The 21,300-nt window shown below is 50.9% G+C and overlaps 1 protein-coding gene across 1 annotated transcript in view; it reads left to right on the forward strand.

Annotated features, from left to right (window-relative positions):
- The window catches only part of LOC134539261 (neuroligin-2-like), a 106,219-nt gene that overhangs the window by 82,258 nt on the left and 2,661 nt on the right, over positions 1 to 21,300 (forward strand). The window contains exon 7 of the mRNA XM_063381085.1: positions 17,884 to 18,002. Within this exon, the coding sequence (XP_063237155.1) occupies positions 17,884 to 18,002 (119 nt within the window). The remainder of the gene's footprint in view (positions 1 to 17,883; positions 18,003 to 21,300) is intronic.

Raw genomic sequence — 21,300 nt, forward strand, 5'->3', positions numbered from 1 at the left:
TTCCCTACAGACTGCAGGCCAGCCCAATCCCTAGTCACCGAGACCGATAGATGAGCTATCACCTCCCTACAGACTGCAGTCCAGACCAATCCCTAGCCACCGAGACCGATAGATGAGCTATCACTTCCCTACAGACTGCAGGCCAGCCCAATCCCTAACCATCGAGACCGAGTGCCGAGCTATCACTTCCCTACAGACTGCAGGCCAGCCCAATCCCTAACCATCGAGACCGAGTGCCGAGCTATCACTTCCCTACAGACTGCAGTCCAGACCAATCCCTAGCCACCAAGACCGAGAGCCGAGCTATCACCTCTCTACAGACTGCAGTCCAGACCAATCCCTAGCCACCAAGACCGAGAGCCGAGCTATCACCTCTCTACAGACTGCAGTCCAGACCAATCCCTAGCCACCAAGACCGAGAGCCGAGCTATCACCTCTCTACAGACTGCAGTCCAGACCAATCCCTAGCAACCAAGACCGAGAGCCGAGCTATCACCTCCCTACAGACTGCAGGCCAGACCAATCCCTAGCCACCGAGACCGATGGATGAGCTATCACTTCCCTACAGACTGCAGTCCAGACCAATCCCTAGCCACCAAGACCGAGAGCCGAGCTATCACCTCTCTACAGACTGCAGTCCAGACCAATCCCTAGCAACCAAGACCGAGAGCCGAGCTATCACCTCCCTACAGACTGCAGGCCAGACCAATCCCTAGCCACCGAGACCGAGAGCCGAGCTATCACCTCCCTACAGACTGCAGGCCAGCCCAATCCCTAGCCACCAAGACCGAGAGCCGAGCTATCACCTCTCTACAGACTGCAGTCCAGACCAATCCCTAGCAACCAAGACCGAGAGCCGAGCTATCACCTCCCTACAGACTGCAGGCCAGACCAATCCCTAGCCACCGAGACTGAGAGCCGAGCTATCACCTCTCTACAGACTGCAGTCCAGACCAATCCCTATCCACCAAGACCGAGAGCCGAGCTATCACCTCCCTACAGACTGCAGGCCAGACAAATCCCTAGCCACCGAGACCGAGAGCTGAGCTATAACCTCTCAACAGACTGCAGTCCAGACCAATCCCTAGACACCGAAACCGAGTGCCGAGCTATCACTTCTCTACAGACTGCAGGCCAGCCCAATCCCTAGCCACCAAGACCGAGTGCCTAGCTATCACTTCTTTACAGTTTGCAGGCCAGACCAATCCCTAGCCACCAAGACCGAGTGCCGAGCTATTACTTCTCTACAGACTGCAGGCCAGACCAATCCCTAGCCACCAAGACCGAGAGCCGAGCTATCACCTCCCTACAGACTGCAGTCCAGACCAATCCCTAGCCACCGAGACCGATAGATGAGCTATCACTTCCCTACAGACTGCAGGCCAGCCCAATCCCTAGCCACCGCGACCTGTAGATAGGCTATCACTTGTCTACAGACTGCAGGCCAGCCCAATCCCTAGCCATCGAGACCGAGTGCCGAGCTATCACTTCCCTACAGACTGCAGTCCAGACCAATCCCTAGCCACCGAGACCGATAGATGAGCTATCACCTCCCTACAGACTGCAGGCCAGACCAATCCCTAGCCACCAAGACCGAGTACCGAGCTATTACTTCTCTACAGACTGCAGGCCAGACCAATCCCTAGCCACCAAGACCGAGAGCCGAGCTATCACCTCCCTACAGACTGCAGTCCAGACCAATCCCTAGCCACCGAGACCGATAGATGAGCTATCACCTCCCTACAGACTGCAGGCCAGCCCAATCCCTAGCCACCGAGACCGAGTACCGAGCTATCACCTCCCTGCAGACAGCAGGCCAAACCAATCCCTAGCCATTGAGACCGAGATATGAGCTTTAATTTCTCTACAGACTGCAGGCCAGCACAATCCCTAGCCATTGAGACCGAGATATGAGCTTTAATTTCTCTACAGACTGCAGGCCAGCACAATCCCTAGCCATTGAGACCGAGATATATGCTTTAATTTCTCTACAGACTGCAGGCCAGCACAATCCCTAGCCATTGAGACCGATAGATGAGCTTTCATTTCTCTACAGACTGCAGGCCAGACCAATCCCTAGCCACCAAGACCGAGAGCCGAGCTATCACCTCCCTACAGACTGCAGTCCAGACCAATCCCTAGCCACCGAGACCGATAGATGAGCTATCACTTCCCTACAGACTGCAGGCCAGCCCAATCCCTAGCCATCGAGACCGAGTGCCGAGCTATCACTTCCCTACAGACTGCAGGCAAAACCAATCCCTAGCCACCTAGGACCGAGTGCCGAGCTATCACTTCTCTACTGACTGCAGGCCAGCCCCATCCCTAGCCACCGAACAGAGTGCCGAGCTATCACCTCCCTGCAGCTTGCAGGCCAGACCAATCTCTAGCCACCGAGACCGATGGATGAGCTATCACCTCCCTACAGACTGCAGGCCAGACAAATCCCTAGCCACCGAGACCGATAGATGAGCTATCACTTCCCTACAGACTGCAGGCCAGCCCAATCCCTAGCCATCGAGACCGAGTGCCGAGCTATCAGTTCCCTACAGACTGCAGGCCAGACCATTCCCAAGCCACCGAGACCGATAGATGAACTATCACCTCCCTACAGACTGCAGGCCAGCCCAATCCCTAGCCACCGAGACCGAGTGCCGAGCTATCACCTCCCTACAGACTGCAGTCCAGACCAATCCCTAGCCACCGAGACCGATAGATGAACTATCACCTCCCTACAGACTGCAGGCCAGCCCAATCCCTAGCCACCAAGACCGAGTGCGAATTATCACTTCCCTACAGACTGCAGGCCAGCCCAATCCCTAGCCACCGAGACCGAGTGCCGAGCTATCACCTCCCTACAGACTGCAGTCCAGACCAATCCCTAGCCACCGAGACCGATAGATGAACTATCACCTCCCTACAGACTGCAGGCCAGCCCAATCCCTAGCCACCAAGACCGAGTGCGAATTATCACTTCCCTACAGACTGCAGGCCAGCCCAATCCCTAGCCATCGAGACCGAGTGCCGAGCTATCACCTCCCTACAGACTGCAGGCCAGACCATTCCCAAGCCACCGAGACCGATAGATGAACTATCACCTCCCTACAGACTGCAGGCCAGCCCAATCCCTAGCCACCAAGACCGAGTGCGAATTATCACTTCAATACAGACTGCATGCAAGCCCAATCCCTAGCCACCGAAACCGAGTGCCGAGCTATCACTTCCCTACAGACTGCAGGCCAGACCATTCCCAAGCCACCGAGACCGAGTGCCTAGCTATCACTTCTCTACAGACTACAGGCCAAACCAATCCCTAGCCACCAAGACCGAGAGCCGAGCTATCACCTTCCTACAGACTGCAGTCCAGACCAATCCCTAGCCACCGAAACAGAGTGCCGAGCTATCACTTCCCTACAGACTGCAGGCCAGCCCAATCCCTAGCCATTGAGAACGAGTGCCGAGCTATCACATCCCTACAGACTGCAGGCCAGACCAATTCCTAGCCATCGAGACCGAGTGCCGAGCTATCACTTCCCTACAGACTGCAGGCCAGCCCAATCCCTAGCCACCGAGACCGAGTGTTGAGCTATTACTTCTCTACAGACTTCAGGCCAGACCAATCCCTAGCCACCGAGACCGAGTGTTGAGCTATTACTTCTCTACAGACTTCAGGCCAGACCAATTTCCTAGCCACCGAGATCGATGGATGAGCTATCACTCCCTACAGACTGCAGGCCAGCCCAATCCCTAGCCACCGAGACCGAGTGCCTAGCTATCACTTCTTTACAGACTGCAAGCCAGACTAATCCCTAGCCACCAAGACTGAGAGCCGAGCTATCACCTCCCTACAGACTGCAGTCCAGACCAATTCCTAGCCACCGAGACCGATAGATGAGCTATCACTTCCCTACAGACTGCAGGCCAGCCCAATCCCTAGCCATTGAGACCGAGTGCCGAGCTATCACTTCCCTACAGACTGCTGGCCAGACCTATCCCTAGCCACCGAGACCGAGTGCCGAGCTATCACATCTCTACCGACTGCAGGCCAGCCCAATCCCTAGCCACCAAGAACGAGTGTTTAGCTATCACCTCCCTGCAGACTGCAGACCAGACCAATCCCTAGCCTTTGAGACTGAGAGATGAGCTTTAATTTCTCTACAGACTGCAGGCCAGCACAATCCCTAGCCATTGAGACCGATAGATGAGCTATCACCACCCTACAGACTGCAGGCCAGCCCCATCCCTAGCCACCGAGACCGAGTGCCGAGCTATCACCTCCCTGCAGATTGCAAGCCAGACCAATCTCTAGCCACCGAGACCGAGAGATGAGCTATCGCCTCCCTACAGACTGCAGACCAGACCAATCTCTAGCCACCGAGACAAAAAGAGATGAGCTATCACCTCCTTACAGACTGCAGGCCAGCCCAATCCCTAGCCATTGAGATCGATAAATGAGCTATAACCTCCCTACAGACTGCAGGCCAGACCAATCTCTAGCCACCGAGACCGAGTGCCGAGCTATCACCTCCCTGCAGATTGCAAGCCAGACCAATCTCTAGCCACCGAGACCGAGAGATGAGCTATCGCCTCCCTACAGACTGCAGACCAGCCCCATCCCTAGCCACCGAGACCGATAGATGAGCTATCACCACCCTACAGACTGCAGGCCAGCCCCATCCCTAGCCACCGAGACCGAGTGCCGAGCTATCACTTCCCTACAGACTGCAGGCCAGACCAATCCCTAGCCACCGAGACCAAGTGCCGAGCTATCACCTCCCTACAGACTGCAGTCCAGCCCCATCCCTAGCCACCGAGACCGAGTGCCGAGCTATCACTTCCCTACAGACTGCAGGCCAGACCAATCCCTAGCCACCGAGACCAAGTGCCGAGCTATCACCTCCCTACAGACTGCAGTCCAGCCCCATCCCTAGCCACCGAGACCGAGTGCCGAGCTATCACCACCCTACAGACTGCAGGCCAGCCCCATCCCTAGCCACCGAGACCGAGTGCCGAGCTATCACTTCCCTACAGACTGCAGGCCAGACCAATCCCTAGCCACCGAGACCAAGTGCCGAGCTATCACCTCCCTACAGACTGCAGTCCAGCCCCATCCCTAGCCACCGAGACCGAGTGCCGAGCTATCACTTCCCTACAGACTGCAGGCCAGACCAATCCCTAGCCACCGAGACCGAGTGCCGAGCTATCACTTCCCTACAGACTGCAGGCCAGACCAATCCCTAGCCACCGAGACCAAGTGCCGAGCTATCACCTCCCTACAGACTGCAGGCCAGCCCCATCCCTAGCCACCGAGACCGAGTGCCGAGCTATCACTTCCCTACAGACTGCAGGCCAGACCAATCCCTAGCCACCGAGACCGAGTGCCGAGCTATCACTTCCCTACAGACTGCAGGCCAGCCCCATCCCTAGCCACCGAGACCGAGTGCCGAGCTATCACCTCCCTGCAGATTGCAAGCCAGACCAATCTCTAGCCACCGAGACCGAGAGATGAGCTATCGCCTCCCTACAGACTGCAGACCAGACCAATCTCTAGCCACCGAGACAAAAAGAATTGAGCTATCACCTCCTTACAGACTGCAGGCCAGCCCAATCCCTAGCCACCGAGACCGATGGATGAGCTATCACCTCCCTACAGACTGCAGGCCAGACCAATCTCTAGCCACCGAGACCGATAGATGAGCTATAATGTCTCTACAGACTGCAGGCCAGCCCAATCCCTAGCCACCGAGACCAAAAGATAAGCTATACCTTCTCTACTGACTGCAGGCCAGACCAATCCCTAGCCACCGCGACCGAGAGATAGGCTATCACTTCTCTACAGACTGCAGGCCAGACCAATCCCTAGCCACCGCGACCGAGAGATAGGCTATCACTTCTCTACAGACTGCAGGCAATCCCAATCCCTAGCCACCGCGACCGAGAGATGAGCTATTACTTCTCTACAGACTGCAGGTCAGCCCAATCCCTAGCCACCGAGACAGAGAGATGAGCTATCACTTCTCTTCAGACTGCATGCCAGCCCAATCCCTAGCCACCGCGACCGAGAGATAGGCTATCACTTCTCTACAGACTGCAGGCCAGACCAATCCCTAGCCACCGCGACCGAGAGATGAGCTATTACTTCTCTACAGACTGCAGGTCAGCCCAATCCCTAGCCACCGAGACAGAGAGATGAGCTATCACTTCTCTTCAGACTGCATGCCAGCCCAATCCCTAGCCACCGCGACCGAGAGATAGGCTATCACTTCTCTACAGACTGCAGGCCAGACCAATCCCTAGCCACCGAAACCGAGATATAAGCTATTTCTTCTCTACAGACTGCAGGCCAGGCCAATCCCTAGCCACCGAGACCGAGAGATGACCTTTCACTTCTCTACAGACTGCAGGCAATCCCAATCCCTAGCCACCGCGACCGAGAGATGAGCTATTACTTCTCTACAGACTGCAGGTCAGCCCAATCCCTAGCCACCGAGACAGAGAGATGAGCTATCACTTCTCTTCAGACTGCATGCCAGCCCAATCCCTAGCCACCGCGACCGAGAGATAGGCTATCACTTCTCTACAGACTGCAGGCCAGACCAATCCCTAGCCACCGAGACCGAGAGATGAGATATCACTTCTCTATAGACTGCAGGCATGCCCAATCCCTACCCACCGCGACCTAGAGATGAGCTATCACTTCTTTACAGACTGCAGGCCAGCCCAATCCTAGCCATTGAGACCATTAGATGAGCTATAATGTCTCTACAGACTGCAGGCCAGACCAAACTCTAGCCACCGAGACCGATAGATGAGCTATCACCTCCCTACAGACTGCGGGCCAGCCCAATCCCTAGCCATTGAGACCAAGAGATGAGCTATAATGTCTCTACAGACTTTAGGCCAGCCCAATACCTAGCCACCGAGACCGAGAGATGAGCTATCACTTCTCTACAGACTGCAGGCCAGCCCAATCCCTAGCCACCGCGACCTGTAGATAGGCTATCACTTGTCTACAGACTACAGGCCAGACCAATCCCTAGCCACCGAGACCGAGAGATGAGCTATTACTTCTCTACAGACTGCAGGCCAGACCAATCCCTAGCCACCGAGACCGAGAGATGAGATATCACTTCTCTACAGACTGCAGGCTAGCCCAATCCCTAGCCTCCGCGACCGAGAGATGAGCTATCACTTCTCTACAGACTGCAGGCTAGCCCAATCCCTAGCCACCGCGACCGAGAGATGAGCTATCACTTCTCTACAGACTGCAGGCCAGCCCAATCCCTAGCCATTGAGAACAAGAGATGAGCTATAATGTCTCTACAGACTGCAGGCCAGCTCAATCCCTAGCCACCGAGACCGAGTGATGAGCTATCACTTCTCTTCAATCTGCAGGCCAGCCCAATCCCTAGTCACCGCGGCCGAGAGATAAGCTATCACTTCTCTACAGACTGCAGGCAAGACCAATCCCTAGCCACCGAGACCGAGAGCCGAGCTATCACCTCCCTACAGACTGCAGGCCAGCCCAATCCCTTGCCACCGAGACCTAGTGCCGAGCTATCACTTCTCTACAGACTGCAGTCCAGACCAATCCCTAGCCACCGAGACCGATGGATGAGCTATCACTCCCTACAGACTGCAGGCCAGCCCAATCCCTAGCCACCGAGACCGAGTGCCGAGCTATCACTTCCCTACAGACTGCAGGCCAGACCAATCCCTAGCCACCGAGACCGAGTGCCGAGCTATCACTTCTCTACCGACTGCAGGCCAGCCCAATCTCTAGCCAGCGAGACCGAGAGATGAACTATCGCCTCCCTACAGACTGAAGGCCAGACCAATCCCTAGCCACCGAGACCGATAGATGAGCTGTCACTTCCCTACAGACTGAAGGGCCAGCCCTATCCCTAGCCATCGAGACCGAGTGCCGAGCTATCACTTCCCTACAGACTGCAGGCCAGACCAATCCCTAGCCACCGAGACCGATGGATGAGCTATCACTCCCTACAGACTGCAGTCCAGACCAATCCCTAGCCGCCGAGACCGATGGATGAGCTATCACCTCCCTACAGACTGCAGGCCAGCCCAATCCCTAGCCACCTAAACCGAGTGCCGAGCTATCACTTCACTACAGACTGCAGGCCAGCCCAATCCCTAGCCACCAAGACCGAGTGCCGAGCTATCACTTCCCTACAGACTGCAGGCCAGACCAATCCCTAGCCACCGAGACCGAGTGCCGAATTATACCTTCTCTGCAGACTGCAGGCCAGACCAATCCCTAGCCACCGAGACCGAGAGCCGAGCTATCACCTCCCTACAGACTGCAGTCCAGACCATTCCCTAGCCACCGAGACCGAGTGCCGAGCTATCACTTCTCTACCGACTGCAGGCCAGCCCAATCTCTAGCCAGCGAGACCGAGAGATGAACTATCGCCTCCCTACAGACTGAAGGCCAGACCAATCCCTAGCCACCGAGACCGATAGATGAGCTGTCACTTCCCTACAGACTGAAGGGCCAGCCCTATCCCTAGCCATCGAGACCGAGTGCCGAGCTATCACTTCCCTACAGACTGCAGTCCAGACCAATCCCTAGCCGCCGAGACCGATGGATGAGCTATCACCTCCCTACAGACTGCAGGCCAGCCCAATCCCTAGCCACCTAAACCGAGTGCCGAGCTATCACTTCACTACAGACTGCAGGCCAGTCCAATCCCTAGCCACCGAGACCGATGGATGAGCTATCACTCCCTACAGACTGCAGGCCAGCCCAATCCCTAGCCACCAAGACCGAGTGCCGAGCTATCACTTCCCTACAGACTGCAGGCCAGCCCAATCCCTTGCCACCGAGACCGAGTGCCGAGCTATCACTTCCCTACAGACTGCAGGCCAGACCAATCCCTAGCCACCGAGACCGATGGATGAGCTATTACTCTCTACAGACTGCAGGCCAGCCCAATCCCTAGGCACCAAGACCGAGTGCCGAATAATCACTTCTCTGCAGACAGCAGGCCAGCCCAATCCCTAGCCACCAAGACCGAGAGCTCAGCTATCACTTCCCTACAGACTGCAGGACAGACCAATCCCTAGCCACCAAGACCGATAGATGAGCTATCACCTCCCTACAGACTGCAGTCCAGACCAATCCTTAGCCACCGAGAACGATAGATGAGCTATCACTTCCCTACAGACTGCAGTCCAGACCAATCCCTAGCCGCCGAGACCGATAGATGAGCTATCACCTCACTACAGACTGCAGGCTTTCCCAATCCCTAGCCACCTAAACCGAGTGCCGAGCTATCACTTCACTACAGACTGCAGGCCAGACCAATCCCTAGCCACCGAGACCGATGGATGAGCTATCACTCCCTACAGACTGCAGGCCAGCCCAATCCCTAGCCACCGAGACCGAGTGCCGAGCTATCACTTCCCTACAGACTGCAGGCCAGACCAATCCCTAGGCACCGAGACCGAGTGCTGAGCTATCACTTCTCTACCGACTGCAGGCCAGCCCAATCCCTAGCCGCCGAGACCGATAGATGAGCTATCACCTCACTACAGACTGCAGGCCAGACTAATCCCTAGCCACCGAGACCGATGGATGAGCTATCACTCCCTACAGACTGCAGGCCAGCCCAATCCCTAGCCATTGAGATCGATAGATGAGCTATAACCTCCCTACAGACTGTAGCCCAGCCCAATCCCTAGCCATTGAGATCGATAGATGAGCTATAACCTCCCTACAGACTGTAGCCCAGCCCAATCCATAGCCACCGAGACCGATGGATGAGCTATCACTCTCTACAGACTGCAGGCCAGCCCAATCCCTAGCCACCGAGACCGATGGATGAGCTATCACTCTCTACAGACTGCAGGCCAGCCCAATCCTTAGCCACCGAACCCGATAGATAAGCTATCATCTTCCTACAGTTTGCAGTCCAGACCAATCCCTAGCCACCGAGACCGATGGATGAGCTATCACTTCCCTACAGACTGCAGGCCAGACCAATCCCTAGCCACCGAGACCGATGGATGAGCTATCACTCTCTACAGACTGCAGGCCAGCCCAATCCCTAGCCACCGAGACCGATGGATGAGCTATCACTCTCTACAGACTGCAGGCCAGCCCAATCCCTAGCCACCAATACCGAGTGCCGAATTATCACTTCTTTGCAGACTGCAGGCCAGACCAATCCCTAGCCACCGAGACCGAGAGCCAAGCTATCATCTCCCTACAGACTACAGGCCAGCCCAATCCCTAGCCACCGAACCCGATAGATAAGCTATCATCTTCCTACAGTTTGCAGTCCAGACCAATCCCTAGCCACCGAGACCGATAGATGAGCTATCACTTCCCTACAGACTGCAGGCCAGACCAATCCCTAGTCATCGAGACCGAGTGTTGAGCTATCACTTTTCTACAGACTGCAGTCCAGACCAATCCCTAGCCACCGAGACCGATAGATGAGCTATCGCCTTCCTACAGACTGCAGGCCAGCCCTATCCCTAGCCACCTAAACCGAGTGCCGAGCTATCACTTTTCTACAGACTGCAGTCCAGACCAATCCCTAGCCACCGAGACCGATAGTTGAGCTATCTCTTCCCTACAGACTGCAGGCCAGCCCAATCCCTATTTATCGAGACCGAGTGCCGAGCTATCACTTCCCTACAGACTGCAGTCCAGACCAATCCCTAGCCACCGAGACCGATAGATGAGCTATCACTTCCCTACAGACTGCAGGCCAGCCCAATCCCTATTTATCGAGACCGAGTGCCGAGCTATCACTTTTCTACAGACTGCAGTCCAGACCAATCCCTAGCCACCGAGACCGATAGATGAGCTATCACTTCCCTACAGACTGCAGGCCAGCCCAATCCCTATTTATCGAGACCGAGTGCCGAGCTATCACTTCCCTACAGACTGCAGGCCAGCCCAATCCCTATTTATCGAGACCGAGTGCCGAGCTATCACTTCCCTACAGACTGCAGGCCAGCCCAATCCCTATTTATCGAGACCGAGTGCCGAGCTATCTCTTCCCTACAGACTGCAGGCCAGCCCAATCCCTATTTATCGAGACCGAGTGCCGAGCTATCACTTCCCTACAGACTGCAGGCCAGCCCAATCCCTATTTATCGAGACCGAGTGCCGAGCTATCTCTTCCCTACAGACTGCAGGCCAGCCCAATCCCTATTTATCGAGACCGAGTGCCGAGCTATCACTTCCCTACAGACTGCAGTCCAGACCAATCCCTAGCCACCGAGACCGATAGATGAGCTATCACTTCCCTACAGACTGCAGGCCAGCCCAATCCCTATTTATCGAGACCGAGTGCCGAGCTATCACTTTTCTACAGACTGCAGTCCAGACCAATCCCTAGCCACCGAGACCGATAGATGAGCTATCTCTTCCCTACAGACTGCAGGCCAGCCCAATCCCTATTTATCGAGACCGAGTGCCGAGCTATCACTTCCCTACAGACTGCAGTCCAGACCAATCCCTAGCCACCGAGACCGATAGATGAGCTATCACTTCCCTACAGACTGCAGGCCAGCCCAATCCCTATTTATCGAGACCGAGTGCCGAGCTATCACTTTTCTACAGACTGCAGTCCAGACCAATCCCTAGCCACCGAGACCGATAGATGAGCTATCACTTCCCTACAGACTGCACGCCAGCCCAATCCCTAGCCACCAAGACCGAGTGCCGAATCATCTCTTCTCTGCAGACTGCAGGCCATCCCAATCCCTAGCCACCAAGACTGAGAGCCGAGCTATCACTTCCCTACAGACTGCAGGCCAGCCCAATCCCTAGCCATCGAGACCAATTGCCGAGCTATCACTTCCCTACAGACTGCAGTCCAGAGCAATCCCTAACCACTGAGACCGATAGATGAGCTATCACCTCCCTACAGACTGCAGTCCAGCCCAATCCCTAGCCACCGAGACCGAGTGCCTAGCTATCACTTCTTTACAGTTTGCAGGCCAGACCAATCCCTAGCCACCAAGACCGAGAGCCGAGCTATCACCTCCCTCCAGACTGCAGTCCAGACCAATCCCTAGCTACCTAAACCGAGTGCCGAGCTATCACTTCTCTACAGACTGCAGGCCAGACCAATCCCTAGCCACCGAGACCGATGGATGAGCTATCACTCCCTACAGACTGCAGGCCAGCCCAATCCCTAGCCACCGAGACCGAGTGGCGAGCTATCACTTCCCTACAGACTGCAGGCCAGCCCAATCCCTAGCCATCGAGACCAATTGCCGAGCTATCACTTCCCTACAGACTGCAGTCCAGAGCAATCCCTAACCACTGAGACCGATAGATGAGCTATCACCTCCCTACAGACTGCAGTCCAGCCCAATCCCTAGCCACCGAGACCGAGTGCCTAGCTATCACTTCTTTACAGTTTGCAGGCCAGACCAATCCCTAGCCACCAAGACCGAGAGCCGAGCTATCACCTCCCTCCAGACTGCAGTCCAGACCAATCCCTAGCTACCTAAACCGAGTGCCGAGCTATCACTTCTCTACAGACTGCAGGCCAGACCAATCCCTAGCCACCGAGACCGATAGATGAGCTATCACTTCCCTACAGACTGCAGGCCAGCCCAATCCCTTGCCATTGAGACCGAGTGCCGAGCTATCACTTCCCTACAGACTGCAATCCAGACCAATCCCTAGCCACCGAGACCGAGTGCCGAGCTATCACTTCCCTACAGACTGCAGGCCAGACCAATTCCTAGCCATCGAGACCAAGTGCCGCGCTATCACTTCCCTACAGACTGCTGGCCAGACCAATCCCTAGCCACCGAGACCGATGGATGAGCTATCACTCCCTACAGACTGCAGGCCAGACCAATCCCTAGCCACCGAGACCGATAGATGAGCTATCACTTCCCTACAGACTGCAGGCCAGCCCAATCCCTTGCCATTGAGACCGAGTGCCGAGCTATCACCTCCCTACAGACTGCAGTCCAGACCAATCCCTAGCCACCGAGACCAAGTGCCGAGCTATCACCTCCCTACAGACTGCAGTCCAGACCAATCCCTAGCCACCGAGACCAAGTGCCGAGCTATCACCTCCCTACAGACTGCAGTCCAGACCAATCCCTAGCCACCGAGACCAAGTGCCGAGCTATCACCTCCCTACAGACTGCAGTCCAGACCAATCCCTAGCCACCTAAACCGAGTGCCGAGCTATCACTTCTTTACAGACTGCAGGCCAGACCAATCCCTAGCCACCGAGACCGAGTGCCGAGCTATCACTTCCCTACAGACTGCAGGCCAGACCAATCCCTAGCCACCGAGACCGAGTGCCGAGCTATCACTTCCCTACAGACTGCAGGCCAGACCAATTCCTAGCCATCGAGACCAAGTGCCGCGCTATCACTTCCCTACAGACTGCAATCCAGACCAATCCCTAGCCACCGAGACCGAGTGCCGAGCTATCACTTCCCTACAGACTGCAGGCCAGACCAATTCCTAGCCATCGAGACCAAGTGCCGCGCTATCACTTCCCTACAGACTGCAGGCCAGACCAATTCCTAGCCATCGAGACCAAGTGCCGAGCTATCACTTCCCTACAGACTGCAATCCAGACCAATCCCTAGCCACCGAGACCGAGTGCCGAGCTATCACTTCCCTACAGACTGCAGGCCAGACCAATTCCTAGCCATCGAGACCAAGTGCCGCGCTATCACTTCCCTACAGACTGCAGGCCAGACCAATCCCTAGCCACCGAGACCGATGGATGAGCTATCACTCCCTACAGACTGCAGGCCAGACCAATCCCTAGCCACCGAGACCGATAGATGAGCTATCACTTCCCTACAGACTGCAGGCCAGCCCAATCCCTTGCCATTGAGACCGAGTGCCGAGCTATCACTTCCCTACAGACTGCAATCCAGACCAATCCCTAGCCACCGAGACCGAGTGCCGAGCTATCACTTCCCTACAGACTGCAGGCCAGACCAATTCCTAGCCATCGAGACCAAGTGCCGCGCTATCACTTCCCTACAGACTGCAGGCCAGACCAATCCCTAGCCACCGAGACCGATGGATGAGCTATCACTCCCTACAGACTGCAGGCCAGACCAATCCCTAGCCACCGAGACCGATAGATGAGCTATCACTTCCCTACAGACTGCAGGCCAGCCCAATCCCTTGCCATTGAGACCGAGTGCCGAGCTATCACCTCCCTACAGACTGCAGTCCAGACCAATCCCTAGCCACCGAGACCAAGTGCCGAGCTATCACCTCCCTACAGACTGCAGTCCAGACCAATCCCTAGCCACCGAGACCAAGTGCCGAGCTATCACCTCCCTACAGACTGCAGTCCAGACCAATCCCTAGCCACCGAGACCAAGTGCCGAGCTATCACCTCCCTACAGACTGCAGTCCAGACCAATCCCTAGCCACCTAAACCGAGTGCCGAGCTATCACTTCTTTACAGACTGCAGGCCAGCCCAATCCCTTGCCATTGAGACCGAGTGCCGAGCTATCACCTCCCTACAGACTGCAGTCCAGACCAATCCCTAGCCACCGAGACCAAGTGCCGAGCTATCACCTCCCTACAGACTGCAGTCCAGACCAATCCCTAGCCACCGAGACCAAGTGCCGAGCTATCACCTCCCTACAGACTGCAGTCCAGACCAATCCCTAGCCACCTAAACCGAGTGCCGAGCTATCACTTCTTTACAGACTGCAGGCCAGACCAATCCCTAGCCACCGAGACCGAGAGATGAGCTATCACTTCTCTACATACTGCAGGCATGCCCAATCCCTATCCACCGTACCGAGAGATGAGCTATCACTTCTCTACATACTGCAGGCATGCCCAATCCCTAGCCACCGCGACCGAGAGATGGGCTATTACTTCTCTACAGACTGCAGGCCAGCAACGTTGGGTCACCATGATAAGCAGTGACAGGTGTTTTATCTGAACGGTCATTAGCAGTGTCATTCAGTACGCTTTTTCTTTTATCAAACCTGTTTAGAATCGTTTGCCAAATGTAGACATTAGTCTTAAAGAAATTTATCTTATTAAGAAACACAGACCACGCTAGAGTTTTTTATTTTCACAGCTAGTCGAGAAACATGTTTGAAGATAATATTGGTATGTTCTTAAGGATATGCTTGTGAAACAAAGGTGTCATAGTTGAAAAAAAATTATATTTAGCAAACTATAGTTTTTTCGAGTAGCTGTTTTCCATTCATTTGATGAAGCTGGGTATGAGTTTTGGGTAAGGGGTGGACACTAGATTGTTGCCCAAGCTAGTACTTATCTGAAGTTTGTCCTTTTCCAATCTCGGTAATAATGCACCAACCAATTTGATTTAAAGGTATACTTTGTATTTGAGAGAAAATATTTTTTTCAATAACACGAAAAGTGTTTTTTTGCATCTTAAAAAATGTAAAGTTTATAGAATATTTAAATATAGTGTATCGAAATTAACTTTTTGATTTTGTTTTCGTGGCAAAAGTTTATAATCTTATGCACATAATTACTATCGTGGCTTTTCTGGCTAGACAACTTTAAAAAAATTCACAATTGTTTCTAAATTCTGGAATGGGACGAAAAAGATTTTGGGTACATGTTATAAACTAAAACCTCCCCGCAACTAAATACTATAGAGAAAATTATTTGCCTATTTAAGGAAAAAAAACTACGAAAATGCCACCATGCATGTCTTAAAAATAATTTCTTTTTTAGAAAATATTATTATTATGAGAAAAGGAGAGTATTGAACATTTAACACGAATAATTGAGTACTTGGCACTAATATGCAGGATATATGCACTACTAAATATTATTAAATGCTTATTTGGTTACATATTACTTGATGGTTTTGTTTCCAACTTTACTAAGCGAGGTTGGTACGTAAACAGAGACCTACCACATACCACAATCCCCAGAGAGACAATCAAGGAACTCTCGCCAATATGGGAGTGGCGTATCTGTAGTTGGCGGGATACTGATTGGCGGGGAGGAGTATCGCTCCATAATATTGCCCCCCACCCCTCTTGTCAACAATCCTGAATCGTTGAGAGGATTTACCGGGTATTCAAATAAATGCATAACTTCATACATGATCGATAAATAAGTGTAAAATGATAATGAGTTGGCTTAGCTTGACTTGGGTGAGCACTATCTTTTTCGACACTCGCTTGGCGCAAAAATGCAAAAGCTATTTTCTCCTTTTATTTGATCTTAATTGATAAAAAAAAACTTTATTTTACCAGGTTCCCAGGTCTAGGTTCAGCATCCAGTACAGGATGTCTGGTGAAAGATTAGATTAATGGAGTTACTTAAAAATAATTATCACCATGTTTAGAAAAAAACATCGGTTATTTTAAAAAACAAAGAACTAACGTATGAGATTATACACGCCAGTTTTTTTTCTTCTTTACATTAACATAGACACGTATTTCCACGCCAAGTGGACAGGCGATCCCAAACAGGACATGCGTGCGGCTTCTGAGACGGAGGGAACAAGGGCGATAGTCCCTCCACAGCACCAAAGGTCAGGGTATGTTTATGTCAACTCAAATACTTTAATTCGTGTGTTGAACTTTTCTTTCATCAAAAGTTGTTTTGAAGCTAATAAATAAGAGTATTTGGGACCATAGATGTGCAGACATTCCAAGCCCAATCCGACACACCCAGGCTCTTCACACCGGCACTCCACGCGCCACTGTCCCAGTCGCCGGTATACGAGGGGAAGCCTTCTTTTCACAGACGAGAGCCAAAACCCGAAGTTCCCCGAAGTTCATGTTTTCCGTATCTTTACTGTAGCTATCCTAACCAAATCAACCGTCCACAATGTTTTAAAGTATTTATAATGTAGCTAACCTAACCTAATTGGCCATTAGTATCCTTTTATCAACACCGCCATATTTATTTACAATGAACAAAAAAAAACCGAAGATGCACGATCGGGCGTTTGGCTCTCTCGTCTGTGAAAATAGGCTTCCCGTATACGAGTGGATGTGGAGGACGACGCACGTGCATTGTTTGTGTTGTTGAGACAACAAAGGAATGCCGTAAAAACAAGAGATGTTGGATCAATCCGATCTCTATGTTGAGGAGTAACATAACGATTTCTAACCAAAACTTATTTTTTGACTCTTTGAGTATTCCTTTGCAGGCACGTGTCAGATTGCACTTCTGAAACAAACCTCTCGGCGTGGAAACAGCTGAGTTGCAGGAAGTGGCGTGGTTGTAAACGTGCCAAGTGAGTACGCCACTCGGTGACTCTCTTAAGAGCGGGGATCCCTGTTGCATATCGCTCGGGGGTGGCCATGTTGCCGTCTTCCACCTTGGGAGAGAAGGAAGGCAGTCGTTTGAGGTGTCGGGTCTTCTGCACAAGTCCTAGTATCCGAGACTAGCCTCCAACATGGTTTCAGAACGGTTCCACGATGCTTCTCAAATAGCCTCTCTTGAGCAAGGCGACCCCTAACTTTCCGACAGGGGCTACCCCGAGAAGTGGGGACTTCGGTCCCAGTGGTTTGGTAGGAGTGGGCGTCCTGCCAGGTCCAGGAAAGGACCGGGTGTCAGGTAGGGACGATGAGCTACGCTCTCCCGTCGCTGTACTCGGTCAAGCCTACTTACCTACGCTCTGCCTGCAAGATCTCTGTGGAGCGGTTGCCACCCGCCTTGGATATCTCATGTCCTTGGCAAGGAAGAGGCGTCCCGGCGGGGCTTAAGTGCAACCGTAATGCTTGCATGCGGATTGCCTGAGGAAGGGGAGCAGGTCATTGCCCGGGGAGTGGACTGGTCCATGTCCATTGGGGTGTGTGGCGATGGTCGATGAGCTAATGGCACTCACGACGCAGCCTCCCCGGTAGGAGTCCTCGGAGCCGCCGCTGTGAGGAGTTGCCTCTGGTTGCAGGAACCCGAACTCGCCCAGCCGGCAGGAGGCCGTCAGCCCGCTGTCCAAGGAGAGGAACCGCTTCCGCAGCATCGTCTGGGAGGAGTACGACAACGTGCACCAGAAGTACCTGGAGATAAGTGCGTGCCTCGACTCCTCTGTGTGCTCCCCGGCTCGCACTTCTCACGCAGAGCCTGTCCCGAAGGACACTTGCAATTCCAAACATTTTCATACAGCTTGCAATACAGCTTTCTTGCAAAATATTTTGCTTTCACGTGGCATAGGTAGAGACCGGAAAAATTCGCGGTAGGCAAGACTCCAAACTCGTACACCTTTATGCTGAGTCAGTGATTGGACCACCGTTTATCTGAAGGACTATAAGCCAATGAAAAACCTTCAACAAAAGAAGTATCAAATCACAAGAATCCCAAGTAACGCGTGTCACGAGTCAGTATCCAATGAGCAGGTGCAATTTATCCCAGTACATAGAGGATCGTAGAGTCTATACTAGAGGTCATTGAAACCGCGAATTTTTCTAGTCTCTAGGCATAGGACTTAGCGTCCGCTACTTGTTGAAGTCAACACTTGTGAGCTGATGTCAAAATCTTGTTTGTTGTAGTCGCCCACGTGAAATAATGTTTTCCTGTTTTCTTTTCTTGTTTGTGTTTGGAAGATATCTGATTCAAAGATTTTTCAGGTCATGCATTTTATTCTATTAGAAAAAATTTCCGGTTAGATACCTTTAAGATAATAACGGTTCTAGAATCGAAATTTATGTATATTCAATACTTTATAACATGAATTTTATTTGTCAGTTTTCATGTTTGGTACTTCTCAGCGACTACCACATCAGTTGAATGAATGATTTGAATGAATGAATGAAAGATTAGGAATTTAACGTCTCCTTAAAGTCAGAATCAATGTCATCATGCTCAGTGAGTCTACACTCGATCGACAAATTTCCTCGCTGCGCTTACAGACTAGAGCCTGTTAGTAAATATGTGGTTGCAACAAGTAATGGAAGGTCTGGGAGATATGATTCATGCCTTGACACGCCAGAAATTGGGATGAATTGTTCAAAATTAGAATTATAGCAAATTGTGGAGAAAAAAATCCAAGGTTGCGGGGCCTAACACCCCTTAACTACGGCTCTGATTAAAAAAATAAAAGATTAAAAAAGTATAGTATTTTTGAAATTATTGTTATTTTTTCAAAAGTTTTTAAGTCCCCATCTTGCAACAAATTATTACATAACGTCACCCACTAAGTTGTGTTACCCAATAACTGTAAACCACTATTGATAATAAATCAAAATAAAATAAATATGCACTACTTTCAGGGAAAAATATATTATTTGGATGACTTATGCAGCAAAAAAATAATCGGGTACAGATTGACTAGACATACTGTAAAAATATTATTGTTTTGGCATAGCAAGGTATTTGAAAAGAAAGCTAATTTTATCAAATAACTTGCTATGTTATAAAATTGATTTTTTTTACACTGTGAATAGTCAAAGTTACCCGATTAAAAAAGTCATGCAAAGAATTTTTTTTTCCAACTTCAAAGGCAGTCTTGGGAAGCAGTTCTAATCATTATTCAGATCAACATGTGTTTTTAAGTTACATTTTCGTGATGGTTCTACAGCCAAATTTGTCGATCGAGTGTAGACTCACTGAGCATGGTGACCTTGATTTTGACTTAAGGAGACGTTAAATTCCTAATCTTTCATTCATTCAAAGTATTCATTCAACTGATGTGGTAGTCGCTGAGAAGTACCATACATGAAAACTGACAAATAAAACTCATGTTATAAAGTATTGAATATAAATAAATTTATATTCTAGAACCTTTATTATCTTAAAGGTATCCAACCGGAAATTTCACTATTAGAATGAAATGCATGACCTGAAAAATATTGAATCATATATCTTCCAAACACAAACCAGAAAGGGCATTTTCAAAAGTATCAAATTTTAACTGTCTATTTTTAAAAAAAAAATCTTTATCTTTAAATTGAAAAACCAAATTGGCAAACAAAATTATTTTTTAATGTTTTTTTGATATAGTAGTTGAAATATTAACTATAATTTTTTGAAATATATATAATAAACACTTGCAGGTTCTAGACTTCAAAAAAAAAGTTTAGAAATAATCCAAAAGCCTCTTTAGTGAGGTTGTCTAACAACTTTATTTTTGCAACATTATAGTAGGTACAGTTATACTTTCTAACGACAATAAAACAAATATTTTATGCTTAAGAATAAAAATTCCATAATAGAAGGTAAGTACAACTTAAACGTGGCGAATACAGGTTAAAACCTGATAGATCATATAAATGGATGATGATTAGGAAACTAGGATACCTACATGTGTGGCCCGAAGACTTAATGCAGGTATTATTTATTACTTGAAACAATACTCAGCCATTTTGCGTAGAATTTAGAAAAATTAAATTCACTATAATAATATTTTCTGGGAATTGTCTCTCCTTGGAGCACGTATCCAGGAGTAACTGCCCCTTAAACGTGAGCCTGGAAGCAGTTATGAAGTGAATTGTTGTTGCAGACGTCAAGTAAGTTGTTGTTATGCCATTCCTGAAGTAAGTTGTTGTGGCATGTCTAAAGTAATTGTTGTTGCTGTGGCAGACCTGAAGTAAGACGTTAGTGCAACAGGCTTGAAGGGAGTGCTGGTTGCATCAGGTCTGACGTGAGTAGTTGTTGCGGTAAGCCTTAAGTAGTGTATAAATGGTGCAACCGCGCTGCTGCGTAACTCCCGCAACAGTGCGATTAGCAACTCTTCCCCACACTCATGCCCCAAGGCCAACCAAAGGTAAATAGCTTATTCCCTTATTCCCCGGGCAATGTGTGAGTACCATTATAAAAACACAAAAAATTAAGTGCAGTCAACATTTACTATCAGACCTACCGAGGATTACAACCCCCTCCACGTATACATTGCATGAAACACATAGATGCCCTATACAAAAAAATATATATATAAAACTATAGTTGAAAAAAAATCTAAAGTTTTTTATTTTGTCCTGTGCGCGCACTTTCCCGTTTGCTCGCGGCTCATACGGCAGTTCTCATGATAATACGTAAACGTACTTGAACTGTGTCCGTGCACTCCATCCAAATTATGACTATGTGGGCCCGAGTGACAAGTTCATTAACTTCTTTAAGTTCATTCATCCACTACAAAAATTATTGCCGGTCCTGAAGAAAGTCAAATTATGTTGCGAATCACAGTCTATTTTAGCATGTAGTATTTCACAGCCCCGACCTTCGCCTATTCTGGCCATAACAAGTATGAGCGTCGACTCCTTACTTTGAGCATGTTGAGTGGGGCCCCAGCATGTGGTCAACGCGCCTCCGCGCCGCTGCCACACCGCGGGCCAGACGGTCGCACCGAACCATCCTGCTGCTGTCGAGTCCG

This window comes from Bacillus rossius, chromosome 15 (genome assembly GCF_032445375.1).
Source record: "Bacillus rossius redtenbacheri isolate Brsri chromosome 15, Brsri_v3, whole genome shotgun sequence".
Taxonomy (NCBI): domain Eukaryota; kingdom Metazoa; phylum Arthropoda; class Insecta; order Phasmatodea; family Bacillidae; genus Bacillus; species Bacillus rossius.